Raw genomic sequence first — 16,864 nt, forward strand, 5'->3', positions numbered from 1 at the left:
TATTCAAATTCAATAAAAGCTGGCAAGTCTAATTCATACGGCCCAGCCCAAACAAAGCAGAATTTGGGAAGCTATTTGGGGACTGGGAGGATTGAATGATTCACACCTCAGAAATTCTATTGATAGACAGGTAGACACACAGACACTCTGCACATACAAAATCGATCCAGGCAGACAGAATACATTGAAGGAGAGGTAAAACATACACACTCTTGGTGGAAACACTCAGTCAACAGATTTATCCAGGGGTCATGTGGTGGATTTATTCAGAACCAAACAAAGAGATGGTGAAAGGTCATTGGTACCCATAGGAGGCAGTTACTCTTAGCCACTAATAATTGCCCATTGGGAGTGGCAAGGCGGGGCTGGGCTGGCTGCTAGAGGATGCTGGAAATAATAGGGGGAGCAGTGAGCAGGGAGGAGCGTAGAGGAGAGCAGCTGGTGGGGGATGGGGTAAGAGGCAGGGCAATATGCCTGTATCACTACACGCCTGGCCCTCTTCAACACCACTACTGCTCAGGACCAGAGACAGAGGTAGGACATATAGTTCCATGCCTTATTATTGTTGCTCTTTATGAGTTTCTGCCAGTCAGTTATCTACCGCATGTTTCAACTATCACATTTCCTATTGTACCAACTATAATGATAGAAAGCTGGGTTGAATGGGGAATCATGTGTTCTGTACATGTGTCTGAACTTGCTCTCCCCATAGACTTTCCAGTGGGCAGCTTCTTTGTCTAGCAACAGCATCAGCAGTATTACTCAGAGTCAGTCACCTGAATGGATGGCCATAATGTGGGTTGTGACTGTGAATGTGTGCTTTTGGAGCTACACCTCGTCCAAGCCCAGACACAGCCTCCTGACGGACAGGGAGGTGGGGAGGGGGCCTCTGCCTCCCTGTGGATGCTGGAGTGGGGATAATTAGCCGTTGCAATCACCTGTGATGGCAAAACGTCAATATGGGCAGAGGGAGAGAGAGAGAAGAGGGGGAAGGCACAACAAAAGCCCCTCAGAGAGCAGCCAGTTGTTAGTGGCAACTGGTGGAGATGAGACCGGTGGAAGGAACATAGAGGAGAGGAGGAAAGAAAGTGGGACACCAGGTCACTCTCTCTTTAAATCGCAGTATTTTAATACTCATCTAATATTTTTGTGCCGGCACTCGTCTTCACAGCCTTGTGTGTGTGTGTGTGTGTCCTCTATTAATGGCTTCTCACGTGACTTACACCGTCCCTTCCCTGTTTGATAGCTTTTTAATGAGATTGTTGAATTTGTTTAGGGCCCTGCGTGCAGAAGCACCAGAAATACCCCAACGTAATCTCTCCCCGCTCTCATCGTGGCCGCACCCTAGAAATGATTAGAGCAAATCTGAATTAGGAGAATGATCCAAATCTCCCAGGCGAGCCTTTCTCCACCCTGCTGTGTGCAGATCAATACCAGTCCAGATACTCTGGGAGACTGAACATTTTGCCAATCTCTCCCGATCTAGGAGTGAATATTCACCGGCCTCTGTGTAGAGATGACCTCCAATTTGAGTATCGATTGTATGACTGTCAAAGTCCAATTAGCTTAAGGTAAAGGCAGGCTCCCTCTTTGTTTCATTCTCTTGCCTCAGACGTTTGTCCGCAGGCCAAACACAACTCAATGCAAAGCGCTGTATTGAGCAGAGTTCTGTATTGTGCCAAGGCTAATGTAGTAGTGCTAAGTAAGCACTTAAATGTGGGTGTGGGTAAGCTACTCGAGAACCTGTCTGCCTTCAATAGCAGTAATTGATCAGGTCTTTCAGTGGTGAAGAGATCCTGTGTCCAGTCGCAGGTTCGAAGAAAGAGAGAGAGGCTTTTGTGTTCAGCAGGGGAATCAATGTGCATCAACCATTTGTAAAGGCATTGATGCTATGTTAGGATGAGTTAGACCTAACTTAGAGGTATGCACAGACTCTCTTTGTTTTGTCAGACTAGTTCTCCTGATCTTTACCACAGTGAGGTGCACATGATGGTTTGGAACGGTTTCCACACTGAGATCAGTGCTTCTACGAGGCTAGTTGTAAGATGCTGGGGTGTGTATGTGGTTAAAAGCCTTTTATTTATTTTATTATACTTTTTAATGTAAGGGGTAGATCAGCTTTAATATTGTAGATAGATTGGGCCTTCCATCAATGTAATTGTCTGCATCCTTTCCAATCCCCCATATACTATATATATTTTTTTATAAATATATATATTTTTTTTTAAATATATTTTACTTTATTATTTTCCCCTAAGGCTACCACCCCTCCCCTAATCTGGGTAAACTAATGGACAGCAACACTTAGGTTTCTACTTCCAGCTTATAAATACTATATACATTTTACCGACATAGTATATTTTTACGACAGTTATCTTTTGTTTGTTTTTAGTCCCATCCTTCAGCTACCCTCCCATCTATCTCTGAACACCATCCAGTTGTGATTTCTATTTGCCATATATTTTTCAACTGTGCTGTGGTGTTTCACAAAAGCTTTTAAACTTTCTATTCTCAAAATGTCTAAAGATTGTAAATTAAAGATAAACATTTTTGCTAAGAGTATTATACTGTTGATTGATTGACTATGACTTTTCAGATCACTCAGCAGTGCTATCTGCAGTTCTGCACCTGTGACCAAAAACAAGCTACATATGGACAGTACCAAAACAAATGATCTAATGATTCTGTCTCTTTGCAGCAAAATCTGCAGAGCTGGGATGGTTGTATCCTCCATTTATATAACATTCTATTGATTGCAAGAATTTGGATAATCATTTAAATTGAAAAAAATTGACGTGTTGAATCCTGCGTTGTTTTGTGTATCAGTTCAAGATCCATGTGCTATGGAATCGGAACATCAAAAATCTCTTCCCAACTATGTTGCGATCTATATGGCACAGCTGTCAATTTCTGGTCCTTAAATGAACCTGGTATACTTTTTAAATTTTTTATTCATAACAATTTTCTTTTAACCAAGTATGGTCTTTAATGCAATGCCGACAGACAAGTTTCTCACTTTCTCCCCCTTCCACTTGCCTATTCCATTTTTGTGGTAATACTGAAATTAGTTGGTTGTAATTTTGGGTAGAGCAGTTGTTCAAAAACCTTTATTGGTTCCCTCACTACGTCTTCTTGTTTTGAATGTGATGATGAAAAACTAAACATCCCACCGTGCCTTTCCTTCCTTCCTGTCAGTCATAGTGCATCTGTAATTGGCCCTAACAGGTAGTCACAGTCGGACAACAGAGTGGTTAACTCTCTCACTGTGTCTATTAGGCTCACTCACTGGGGGACATAACACTTACAAAACTTTTCATCTTTGTAGCCTTCCTGCACTGTATTTAATTGAGCTGTTGTTTGTGATGATTGCACTGTAGCAGTATAGCTCTGATGGTGTGGTTCTCTCTTTCTGCGTTCTGTAGGACTGAGGACCATTTGAGATGCATGGCCTATAAGCAGCCAGCGCCAGCGATGGCTCATAGGAAGAGGCCAGGGACCAGCGGCTCCAGCTGCAGCATGGTGGAGCCCCCCGTCCGGACCCCCTGCCCCGCCGCCTACCCCCTAGAGCAGCACGACCAGGAGCAGGAGGAGGGGCCGGGGGAGGAGGAGGAGGTCCACTACTGCCGCCAGCAGGGCCTGGAGCCAGAGCTGACAGACAGCCGGCCGGACACACCTACTACACCGGAGCCGCAACACGAGCATGAACACAGCCATGACCACGATCACCCAGACTGCCACGGCCATGATGACCACAGTCACAGCGACGACCATGCAGAGTGCCATGGCCACGACCACGAGCATGCAGACTGTCACGATCACGGTCACAGTCATGACGATGTAGACTGCCACGACCACGGCCACGTCAATGACCACGACCTTGCAGGCTGCCACGGCCACCGTCACGACCACGCTGACAGCCTGGATGGAGACTCCAGCTCTGACTATGTGAACAACACCTCAGAGGAGGAGGACTATGATGAAGGTCTGCCGGAGGAGGACGAGGGCATCACCTACTACATCCGCTACTGCCCTGAGGATGACAGCTACCTGGAGGGCAGCATAGACTGCAACGAGGGCGAGGCTGACTATACCGCCAGCACCGTGCAGCACGTCCGGGCTGAGCCCCCGGGCGACACAGACGAGTGTCAGGAAGCGGTGGAGGAATGGGTGGAGGGAGAAGGTGGGGTGGGGGAGGTGCGCTGTGAGGTGGTGGAGCAGGACCCAGATGAACAGATCTACGACGTCCTGGACCACCACCCCCACCCCGCCGCTGTCCTGCATGAGTCCCCCCCACCTACAGAGGAGGAAGAGGAGGAGGTTAGAGCTGGGGTTGCTTACACTGGGGACTACTATGGCCCAGAGGAGGAAAATGGGAACTCCGTGGTTCACGAATCGCGGTCTCCATACCGTGGCCGTAAAGTGGTAGTGGAGGGGGAGACGGGGGAGGAGGCGGAGGAGGACATTGACCAGATAGTGGCAGAGATCAAGATGAGTATGAGCATGGGTAGTCTGAGCAGCGGTGGTACTGACCAGAGTCCTGACGAGCTGGTGCAAGACAGTGTACCCAGTGATTACCACCCTCCTGAGGCCCACGCCAAGCCTGAGCCTGCCCCCTACACCCCAACCCCACACCGCCACGACAGCAGACCCAAGTCCCTCAACCTCCCCTCCTCCACACGGCACAACAACCCTGAGCTCCAGAGGGGCTTCAAGGTTCGCTCCCGCACCCCGGAGGAGCGACAGCAGTGGGCTCAAGAACAGGTGAGATGGAGAGGCCATTTTGATGGGTATTTTCTATACACACTCATTGAATCTCCTCTATTGAAATGATGTGAATGAAAAGTCAGATGTACAGTTTAGGTGATGTGTTGAGAAGGTTGTCAGAATAAAAATCCAACATTAATCTCTCGTCCAAATTTTAGGTCAAGGACTGAGTGATCAAACTGATTTTCACACTTCATTTTTTTAAATTCAAAAGTTTCTGATGCCTCTAACACTAATCTCCCGGATAAACATTTTGTGGCATTTACCAAAGTATCCATTTTAGAAGCTCTATAACCAACACTTAAACCATGCTTCTCTTTCTTTACACTTTACCCGAGTGGGGGATGGTACAATGCCGTAAGGGGGACATCTGTATAGACTAACGTTATACATTAAAGGTCAAATCGTGAGGCTGCTTATATTTGTCCTGTTTCACACATGCACAAGTGTGTAACCTGTACAATGTGTGGTGAAATGGAAATGCGTGTCCCAATCCCCCCGAGGCACCCTCGTAGAGTGGGGTCACGACATGTGTTTAACACAGCTGGAGACACAAAATGTACTGCCAGGCTATGTTCAGATTCTCGTGCAGAGCTATGCCATTAGAACTGATTATCGTCTTATGGCTACAATCCTGTTAACGGGAGTGATATGACAACAGCCAGTGAAAGTGCAGGGCGCCAATTTCAAAACATTAAAAATCTCATAATTAAAATTCCTCAAACATACATGTCTCTCATACCATTTTAAAGCTAATCTTGTTGTTAATCCCACCACAGTGTCCGATTTCAAATATGCTTTACAGCTAAAGCACCACAAACGATTATGTTAGGTCACCACATAGCCACAGAAAAACAGCAATTTTTCCAGCAAAAGATTTTCCAGCCAGAGTCACAAAAAGCACAAAGAGATAAAATGAATCACTAACCTTTGATCATCTTCATCAGATGACACTCATAGGACTTCATGTTACACAATACATGTATGTTTTGTTTGATAAAGTTCATATTTATCAAAATATGAGTTTACATTGGAGAGTTACATTCACTAGTTCCAAAAACATTGAGTGATTTTGCATAGCCACATCATTCAACAGAAATACTCATCATAAATGTAGATGATAATACAAGTTATACACATGGAATTATAGATATACCTCTCCTTAATGCAACCGCTGTGTCAGATTTCAAAAAAACTTTACAGAAAAAGAAACCCATGCAATAATCTGAGACTGCGCTCAGAAGTAAACGTCACAATAGCCGCAATGATGGCGTCAACATAAACAAGAAATTACATGATAAATATTCCCTTACCTTTGATGATCTACATCAGAAAGCACACCAGAAATCCCAGGTCCACAATAAATGTTTGTTTTGTTCGATAATGTCCGTTATTTATGTCTTTTGTTAGCGCGTTTGGTATAAATATCCAAACGCTCATTCTGGTCAGCGTTACGTAGGACAAAAACTTCAAAAAGTTATATTACAGGTCGAAGAAACATTTCAAACTACGTACAGATTTAATCATTAGGATGTTTTTAACATATAGCTTCAATAAAGTTCCAACCGGAGTATTCCTTCGTGTCTTGATGAGCAATGGAACGCAAGTGGATACCATGAGGAATAAGGCTGACTGTCTGGCAGTCAGAAAACGGCTGACTGCCAGACACCTGATAGATTCTGCTCTCATTCACTCCCACAACACCGTAGAAGTCTCATTCAAATTTCTATGGATGGTTGACATCTAGTGGAACCCCTAGGCAGTGCATCATTAATACCTCAAGGGGATTTCATTGAGGACTCTGGTGAATACATACAAAGCTCAGATTTCTCACTTCCTGTTTTGATTTCTCCTCAGGATTTTGCCTGCCATATGGGTTTGGATATACTCAGACATCATTCAAACAGTTTTAGAAACTTTAGAGTTTTCTATCCAATACTAATAATAATATGCATATATTAGCAACTGAGACTGAGGAGCAGGCCGTTTACTTTGGGCAACTTATTCATCCAAGCTACTCAGTACTGCCCCCCAGCCATAAGAAGTTGATTAAAACAAGATTTGCGACAGGGGGATATTTATTATGTGTGAGGTGGTTGACAGGCAGGTTATTGCATTTTAGCTATAGTGCAGCTAGTGAGGTTGTTCCCTTCCCCCAGCCACAGCCAGACAACTTGAGCTCCCCTCTCCCATGCCCTCATTCAGATCCAGCCTCACACACCTCTTCCTGTCCTCCACCAAGCTCCTCTGTGTTCTACCATTCTCGCCCCCAGCCCTGCCAGATGGTGAGGTGTGGGGAGAGCCTGAGCGTGTGCCCTGCAGTATGGGAAGGCAGCATGCTGATACACATGCTGGTGGTGTGCATGTGTGTATGCTTGTGGTTGTGTGTGTTCTCTTTACTGTGTTGTTGGAGAGAAATGGGACAGGCCACATAATTATATTGTAATTATATTTGTAAGCAAGCACATTGTGCAGGAACAGTCACTGACGACAACAAATAAAAAATCTACTGCCCAGGTTAAATTCAGTGACTGTGATTTTACTCAGCAGTTGTAAATGTTTTGCTAAATGCTTTCAGCGTTCAGGTACTGGGATTAAAGGCTCACTGAAGTGTTTGAAAACATCAGATTTAGGCTTGATACTTCCTCCTTCCTCAGGGCAGAGATTTGTTTTATCCTGTCAAACAAATGGATATGATTCTTAATGAATTACTGTGTGCTCAAGCTGTTGTGTAGATGTTGAATACTAATCAGGACTTTGTGCGGTGCTGTCACTGTAAAAAGGATTGTTGAGTTATGGAAATATGAAATGAGAGCAATTATCATTGCTGTCATTATCATCACTGTCATGGCAATAGCAGTATTCAAGTCAACATGTTATTGTGTGTGTGTGTAATTCACAGAAACACGTGTTACTGATCTCAATTCATGTCTAGTAATAGCATGACCTTATTTTTTACCCCCCATTACAACCTTTTATTTGACCCATAGAGAAATGTATCGGACTTTACTACTAATGTTTGTTGGCTGTAGCTCCCTAAGGAACCGGTCCTTTTTTCCCCTTCATTTCTACTGTCTGCTTGGAAATGTATTAACTCTGTTGCCCGCTGGTCCCTGTTTAACCCCTGGTTTAACCTCCACAGATGACCAACGGTGCAGAGCATCCCAGGAAACAGCAGCGTTCTGACCTCAACGTGCCGCTGGAGAACAACAATGTCCCGGAGGTAAACTGTCTCTGTCTGCAGTCCAAACTTATTGCGACAGATGATATGTGGAATACATAACAGTATTATTACTGTCCTGTGCTTTTCCTTCAGAGCCGGTGTCATGGGTGTGAAGGGGTTTTTCAGATTATTTATCATCAAATCAATCTTTATTTATAGAATTCAGACAAAATAACAATGAAAATAAAAGCTGTATCTCAGAGGTTAGCTAGCTAACATTGAACCTGGTTGGTTAGCTCCCAGCAGATTCATGCAGGGTAGTAACGACATGATTTGGCACTATGTTCATTGTTTAACTACCTAACGTTAGCTGGCTGGCTCGTTAGCTAACGTTATGTGAAATGTGTGATCTTACGTCGTTTACTTAGCTAGGTTAATTGTTTTCCTAGCTAGCTACATGTCTTAAGCTAAAGTGTACAACACCCATTGAATATGGCCGGTGTCAGTAAACGTCGACAAAAAAGCGGAACGAAATTGTTACCAGCGAGGCTGATTAGGCTGTTCTCATGTTATCCAGAGGTAAACTAATCATTGGCCAGAGCGTCAAGTGTGCGCTCTGAATGCTCCGATGGGGAAACGAGATGGGTGGGGCTAAAGCTTAAGAGGGTGTGAACGATGGTGAATGGGTGTAGACAAAGAGCTCTTCACTAGATACCAAAACATTCAAAGGCCATTTTCTCAAAAGTGAGTTTACAAGTTTATCAACTTTCACAGTAGAATTACTTCCCCATTGTTCCTCAAATGTAGTGTATGATATACCATTTTGTAGCTGAGTCTACTTTTATCCAAAGTAAAAAACACAACTTCAAATGTTGCTACGTAAGACTGAATACAGGTGGTGAGTCACAGATTTACTACACAAACATAAGATCTATATATTTATTAATTATACAAACTGAACAACTAAAAAGCACCCTAAGGAAAAGAAAAGCTAAAAATGTGTTTTAAAATATGTCCACAGTTTCGGCCCCCTTCGGGTTCTCTGGCAGGCTATTCCAGAGGCTGGGGGCATAATAACTAAAGGCTGCCTCTCCATGCCTCTTGGTCTTAGGCTTTGAGGTCATTAAAAGGCCAGTGCCAGAGGATTTATGAGAATCAATTAACTGTGTTAATGAATGACTTCAGTCCCTGTCTCCAGTTAAGGAAATCACCACTGTTATTATTGTGGACATTTCTCTCAGGGACATTCTATACAAGGCTGCTAACCTCATCCCTCATTTCCATTGCTCTGAAAGGAAGGGAATTGGCTGTGCCCTTTTTTTGACTCTGTAGTCAAGTCACTGGTTGGGAGCAGCAAGCTGTGTGTTTACATCAGGGAAAATCACTCAACCTTGACCTGACTGTTCAAATGACGCTCTGTGACAAAGCCCTTTCTGCTCTGCGCAACCTCCATAGGAACTCTCCTCTGCCCAACCCAGTCTTATCCTAACATGGTTTTGTCTGGCCAGGCTGTCATTCACACACCACCACTAAGCCTGGAGATCACAGCCAAACTGCAGAGCAAGGCACATCTTCACTTTGAAGGTCATCTAGTATATAGAGGTCGACCGATTATGATTTTCAACGCCGATACCGATTATTGGAGGACCAAAAAAGCAGATACCGATTAATCGGCCGATTTAAACCCCCCAAAAATGTATTTGTAATAATGACAATTACAACAAAACTGAATTAACACTTATTTTAACTTAATATAAATACATCAATTTAGCCTCAAGTAAATAATGGAACATGCTCAATTTGGTTTAAATAATGCAAAAACAAAGTGTTGGAGAAGTAAAAGTGCAATAGGTGCTATGTAAGAAAGCTAACATTTAGGTTCCTTGCTCAGAACATATGAAAGCTGGTGGTTCCTTTTAACATGAGTCTTCAATATTCCCAGGTAAGAAGCTTTAGGTTGTAGTTATTATAGGATTATTTCCCTCTAAACGATTTGTATTTCATTGTTCTTATAGGCACTTTAGTATTGCCAGTGTAACAGTATAACTTCCGTCCCTCTCCTCGCTCCTCCCTAGGCTCGAACCAGCAACACAACGACAACAGCCACCCTCAAAGCAGCGTTACCCATGCAGAGCAAGGGGAACAACTACTAAAAGGCTCAGAGCGAGTGACGTTTTGACGTTTGAAACACTATTAGCGCGCGCTAACTAGCTAGCCATTTCACTTCGGTTACACCAGCCTCATCTCGGGAGTTGATAGGCTTGAAGTCATAAACAGCACAATGCTTGACGCACAACGAAGAGCTGCTGGCAAAACGCAAAGAAAGTGCTGTTTGAATGAATGTTTACGCACCTGCTTCTGCCTACCACCACTCAGTCAGATACTTGTATGCTCAGTCAGATTATATTCAACGCAGGACACGCTAGATAATATCTAGTAATATCATCAACCATGTGTAGTTAACTAGTGATTATGATTTTTTTTCTTATAAGATAAGTTTAATGCTAGCTAGCAACTTACCTTTGTTAAGGTTTTCTTGCGGTGAAGGAAAGGAGGACCAAAATGCAGCATGGTTATTTTGATTCATGTTTAATAAACAAACAATAAACGTAACATGAAAACCTCAACAGCCTTATCTGTTGCAAACAGAGACAGGAACAATCACCCACAAAACACTCAAAGAATATGGCTGCCTAAATATGGTTCCCAATCAGAGACAACGATAAACACCTGCCTCTGATTGAGAACCACTTCAGGCAACCATAGACTTTTCTAGATAACCCCACTATACCACAATCCCAATACCTACAAAAAAAAACAAGACAAAACACACCACATAATTAACCCATGTCACACCCTGGCCTGACCAAAAATAATAAAGAAAACACAAAATACTAAGACCAGGGCGTGACAACCTTGGCTTACTACATTCGCGTAACAGTGCAACGAGAGAGAGGCAGGTCGTAATTGTGTTGGACTAGTTAACTGTAAGTTGCAAGATTGGATCCCCTGAGCTGACAAGGTGAAAATTTGTCGTTCTGCCCCTGAACAAGGCAGTTAACCCACTGTTCCTAGGCCGTCATTGAAAATAAGAATGTGTTCTTAACTGACTTGCCTAGTTAAATAAAGGTATATAAAAATAAACGTTGTTTTTATTTTTTAATCGGCAAATCGGTGGCCAAAAATTCTGATTGTTATGACCAATTAATCGGCCATTCCGATTAAACGGTCAACCTCTAATCTAGTATGATATGGTAGGATTTAAGTATTGGCAAAGCAACAGCTGGTGTATATTTGTTGGTGGCCACTATAGCATACGTGTACCTATATATATATATATATATATACTAGGAAGTTGTTGCCCTTTAAGTTATTAAGTGGTTTGATAATGCTCCTGGGCCTTCCTCACAGACTGTAATGAACGGCCGCACATATATCAGCCTGGACCCTCCATTTGAGTGGCATGTCTTTTAAGTGATGGCCATTACTCAGAGTGCTTTTTCTGTAGAAGTATTGATATACAGTAGTGTTTTACATCTGAAGAGTTAGGCATGTCATGACCCGACATGTTAACATGGACCACTGTTTACAATCAGGTCGATGCCTTAAAGTTGTGCTTCCTTTTGATCTGTACTATACACTCTTAGAAAAAACGGATTCCAACAGGGTTGTTTGGCTGTCCCCATAGGAGAACCCTTTTTCGTTCCTGGTAGAACCAATTTTGGTTCCAGGTAGGACCATTTTTAGTTCCATATAGAACTCTCTATGGAAAGGGTTCTACATGGAACCCAAAAGTGTTCTACCTGGACCCAAAAAGGGTTCTTCAAAGGGTTCTCCTATGGGGATAGCTGAAGAACCCTTTCAGGTTCTAGATAGCACATTGTTTTCTAAGAGTGTAGCACACTTCTATGTATTCAGTTTTTGCATCGCTTCGTCCATTTTCTTCCTCATCTGTTGATGAATAGGGTTTGTATCAATTTCATAGGTTTCTTTGAACTGATGTTCAAAAATGTTTTGTCTTCTTTGACAGAATGAAGCTTTTGGAGTTTGTTGGTCTGTTGTTTGTTGTGGAAGCCGAAGGCTTTGCAGAGAGGCGGTTTTCCTTTCAGTTTCATGAAATGAGAATGCATATTTCATTCTGCCTGACTAATTCAGAGAGTTCAATCAAGACTTTATGTTTTTCAGGAAACTAAGAAGGCTGCATCTTTCCCCAGCTTTGTTGATGGTAAGGTACCTCTACGTCTGTTTATTTTGAGGATGAAATCAAGACAAAATGAATCAAATTCACAACATCAAAAACAGATATTCCCTGTAAGAGGCTTATATCGCTTTGGGTGCAGGAATCTGCTCATTCCAAGGATAATAGATTTGTCTTTCAAATACAAGCTCCTTAATAACCACTCAAAATCTAGTTGCAAAATGACAGATCATGGAGTGAGTGAGTGAGTGAGAGAGAGAGAGATCAACAAGTCTGCATTTGAAAATTAAGACAAACAGAAAGAAAGTAAATACGAATGATCATATTAATTTTTCACTATTTTTATTTGGACAATTTACCTGAGAGCCATCATGTCAGACGTGTCAGTGAGTTTGTCGTCAATGTGGGAGGACTATATCTAAGCAGGCCAGTCCCAGGGCTCTGTGTATGTTTGGTTCGAGAAGTTTTCAAGGCGTTCTTCGCCAAGCCCCTCTCACCACTGGGCAGCGAACGGCAGGGCTTCATCTTCCTGGAGGCTGAGCTGTTTCTGTCTTTCACTTTCTCTGGTATGATGACAGTGCATTGTATCCCTCAGTGGTTGTCACAGAGTCGACATCTACGTATCACACAGGCACATGAATCCCCTGGTGCCTCTCTCAGCTCCCAGCCAACCCGTGGCCATTTTACTGCTCAAGCCTCCGCCATGATTGTTTCTCTTCATAATATCCAACAGCTACAGAATTGCAGTGTTTTATTTATTCAAATTGTATGCACAGAAGGCTGCCAATACTCATACACTACTGTTCAAAAGTTTGGGGTCACTTAGAAATGTCCTTGTTTTTGAAAGTAAAGCACATTTTTTTGCTCCATTAAAATAACATCAAATTGATCAGAAATACAGTGTAGACATTGTTAATGTTGTAAATGACTTGTAGCTGGAAATGGCTGATTTTTAATGGAATATCTACATAGGCGTTCAGAGGCTCATTGTCAGCAACCATCACTCCTGTGTTCCAATGGCACGTTGTGTTAGCTAATCCAAGTTTATCATTTTAAAAGGTGAATTAATCATTAGAAAACCCTTTTGCAATTATGTTAGCACAGCTGAAAAATGCTGTGCTGATTTAAAGAAGCAATAAATGGGCCCCGATGCACAACTGAGCAAGACGCCTCACAAGTCCTCAACTGGCAGCTTCATTAAATAGTACGCGCAAAACACCAGTCTCAACGTCAACAGTGAAAAGACAACTCTGAGATGCTGGCCTTATAGGCAGAGTTCCTCTGTACAGTGTCTGTGTTCTTTTGCCCATCTTAATATTTTGTTTTTATTGTCCAGTCTGAGATATGTCTTTTTCTTTGCAACTCTGCCTAGAAGGCCAGCATCCCTGAGTCACCTCTTCACTGTTGACATTGAGACTGGTGTTTTGCGGGGACTATTTAATGAAGCTGCCAGTTGAGGACTTGTGAGGCTTTTGTTTCTTAAACTAGACACTCCAATGTACTTGTCCTCTTGCTCAGTTGTGCACCGGGGCCTCCCACTCCTCTTTCTATTCTGGTTAGGCCCAGTTTGCGCTGTTCTGTGAAGGGAGTAGTACACAGCGTTGTACGAGGTCTTCAGTTTCTTGGCAATTTCTTGCATGGAATAGCTTTAATTGTTCAGAACAGGAATAGACTGGCGAGTTTCAGAAGAAAGGTCTTTGTTTCCAGCAATTTTGAGCCTGTAATCAAACCCACAAATGTTGATGCTCCAGATACTCAACTAGTCTAAAGAAGGCCAGTTTTATTGCTTCTTTAATCAGAACAACAGTTTTCAGCTGTGCTAACATAATTGCAAAAGGGGGATCAATTAGCCTTTTAAAATGATAAACTTGGATTAGCTAACACAACGTGCCATTGGAACACAGGAGTGATGGTTGCTGATAATGGGCCTCTGTACGCATATTCCATAAAAAATCTGCCGTTTTCAGCTACAATAGTCATTTACAGCATTAACAATGTCTACACCGTATTTCTGATCAATTTGATGTTATTTTAATGGACAAAAAATGTGCTTTTCTTTCAAAAACAAGGACATTTCTACGTGACCCCAAACTTTTGAACGGTAGTGTACGTATATGACCTTTCAACTCAGAGCTTAACTAGAAAAACACAGAGATTTCTTTGTTTTGCAAAAGAAATATGTTCTAATAGCGTTTATCTTCTCCTGCTCCTTTGTTTCTCTGTCCATCCATTCTCCCTCTCTGTCAGTTCCGGGGCCCTGTGAGCCAGAAGATCTTATTGATGGCATCATCTTTGCTGCTAACTACCTGGGTTCCACCCAGCTGCTCTCTGAGAGGAACCCGTCCAAGAACATCCGCATGATGCAGGCCCAGGAGGCTGTCAGCCGGGTCAAGGTACAGACAGACAGCAGACAGGCCTTCCATCATACACACACACGCATGCAGACACACACACACACACACACACACACACACACACACACACACACACACACACACACACACACACACACACACACACACACACACACACACAGAGACGCACACATAGACACACACACACACACACACAGAGACGCACACATAGACACATGCACACACTCCACCACCTGTTTCAAATCCTGCAAACAGCTTCCCTTCCTTGCTTTTCATATGGATGTTGTTTTGATCTGGTATATTTTCACTGTGACTCTAGGAACCGTTTTGGAAGATTCCGAGTGAAGGGTGTCTGATGTGTTTGTTTACACCCCAGGAGACTGTCCAATCTAGTAGGATTATTGCTACTGTACTGTAGGACACACTGGTACTGTGTAATCATGTTCCTCCCCAGTGGGTTAGTTTACCGTCCTTTTAGCTCTGTTTACAACCCACTGTTTGATTTTTATACTGTCAGGATTTAATGATGCCCCTATAGAGGAAACAACCTTTTAAGATATTCATCAATATGATTCTAGTATATCTTGAATAAACTTTATGTTCATGTTTCAGGCATATATAAAACCGGATGGAGACTTCAAAGCTGGTACAGAGTATTGACATAACCTCTGGAAACCTTTTTAATTAGTACTCTTAAATGGAACCTCTTGCTGTAGATAGTCTGCAATCTGGCAGACAGAAATACAGTTTTAGAAATGGACTTCAAATGTGAGTGCAAGGTGCTGGTCTTTTTTAATTCAAGTGAGGTCCAGATTGGCCTATTAAATCCACATCAACGTTGTTTATCTCCCCAGTCAGAGCAGTTTGATATTTTGCCAGAATTAGCAGTCCATTAGTGCTCCAGTTGGGTCAGATTGGGGTAAAGCATGTGTCACATGGTGTTGGTAATGGATTGCTGGCTCACAGAGGTTATGTTTCCCTTTCCATTTCCGTTCCCTTTTCTACATTTATCGTCTGCTATGAATACTGATGGGGAGCAGCCAGAGAGGATGGCCATATTCAAAGCAGACTCCTCCACTGTGCATTCCAATCACTTCACTACTGGTTGGTTCTCAACTGGCTCTGGAGTTATGATTGCTTTTGGCAGTCTAGCTTTTGAAAGGCCATTTACGCAAGGGCCGTTTTCCCTCAGTCTGATAACAGTATGATCACAAATATAGTATTTGCACAGTATGCATTCCTATGCAATGAAATGTGTATGTTTTTGAAGGAGTTCATGCCAACAATGTATTATTGAGACCATTGTTGAGACTATACATGACTTTAGGAGCTATACCTATTGGATCAAAGAAAATACAACCCAAGATGATACACCAAATGTTCAAATAACTGTCCAGGCACAATACATTTCCTCTCCCTCTCATGAAAACATGTGCTGGGCTGTATAATGAATATTCTATAACCTAACTCACAGTGGTCCACTGGCACTTGGCTGGGATCTACTTTTAGGAACATCCACCTGTGGCAATGCCTGCCAGTCACTGCAGAGCAGAGATGGGAGTATATGTTAGCTCAGTGGGTCAGATTGGCCCACAGCTCAGTGACACAGTGGCACACTCTCCTGTCCAGCAGCAGTCTGCTTCAGGTGACCCTTCCATCTGGCAACTTTTGTAGGGACATTTGAGTCTTGAAGGCCCCTGCCTCCCTTCCACTGCTGCTGGGATCTGGCTCCATCCATCCCAGTGAAAAGAAATCCAATCTTTTTTTTCTTCTTCATTATCTTTATGTTGGCTGTTCAGCTGTGGAGGAGGCCATCGGGAAGCATGCCACTTGTTCTCTGCCCTCATCTGAGGAGGAACTACAGATGATGTGTCTCTCCACAGATGAATTGGCCATATGTCACTCTGGACGCAGGGGATTGGGCTCTTTTATGTGTTGGTAGCTACCATTTCTTCACACACCAACCCCTGAGCACTGGGACTGGGCAGGGTCCCTCGGTACCATTTTATAGTTCTCAGATCTTAGCCACACCAACAACAACCCACACACAGATTAATTACACTGCTGTCCACAATATTTAGTCCGAAGCTACAGAGAACAAAGTAAGCCAGACACAAACACACACACACACAAAATAATGTTTTCGTATGTTTTATTTATACAGATAATTTTTGGCATGCTCCCATCATTTTGATGTAATATTTATGCAGCTTCATCGCCCACTCATTTTTCTGCCTGCCTTGATTTGATGCAGTAGATGTAGCTGGAGGACTCAGATGTCTGCTTTGCATTAGAAGGTGGAGGAGTAAATGTGTTACAAACAACCCAGGATCATCACCCCGAAGGCTGTTCTCTGCTCTGCTT

General features: G+C 43.0%; 1 protein-coding gene across 3 annotated transcripts in view; it reads left to right on the plus strand.

Annotated features, from left to right (window-relative positions):
* The window catches only part of apba2b (amyloid beta (A4) precursor protein-binding, family A, member 2b), a 66,496-nt gene that overhangs the window by 40,927 nt on the left and 8,705 nt on the right, over window positions 1-16,864 (plus strand). For all 3 annotated transcript variants that reach the window (XM_042320953.1, XM_042320954.1, XM_042320956.1), the window contains exons 3-6: window positions 3,423-4,761; window positions 7,907-7,987; window positions 12,113-12,152; window positions 14,373-14,518. In XM_042320953.1, coding sequence (XP_042176887.1) covers window positions 3,445-4,761; window positions 7,907-7,987; window positions 12,113-12,152; window positions 14,373-14,518 — 1,584 coding nt within the window. In that variant the 5' untranslated portion in view covers window positions 3,423-3,444. The remainder of the gene's footprint in view (window positions 1-3,422; window positions 4,762-7,906; window positions 7,988-12,112; window positions 12,153-14,372; window positions 14,519-16,864) is intronic.

Source organism: Oncorhynchus tshawytscha, linkage group LG04 (assembly GCF_018296145.1).
Source record: "Oncorhynchus tshawytscha isolate Ot180627B linkage group LG04, Otsh_v2.0, whole genome shotgun sequence".
In the NCBI taxonomy this organism is placed as follows: Eukaryota; Metazoa; Chordata; class Actinopteri; order Salmoniformes; family Salmonidae; genus Oncorhynchus; species Oncorhynchus tshawytscha.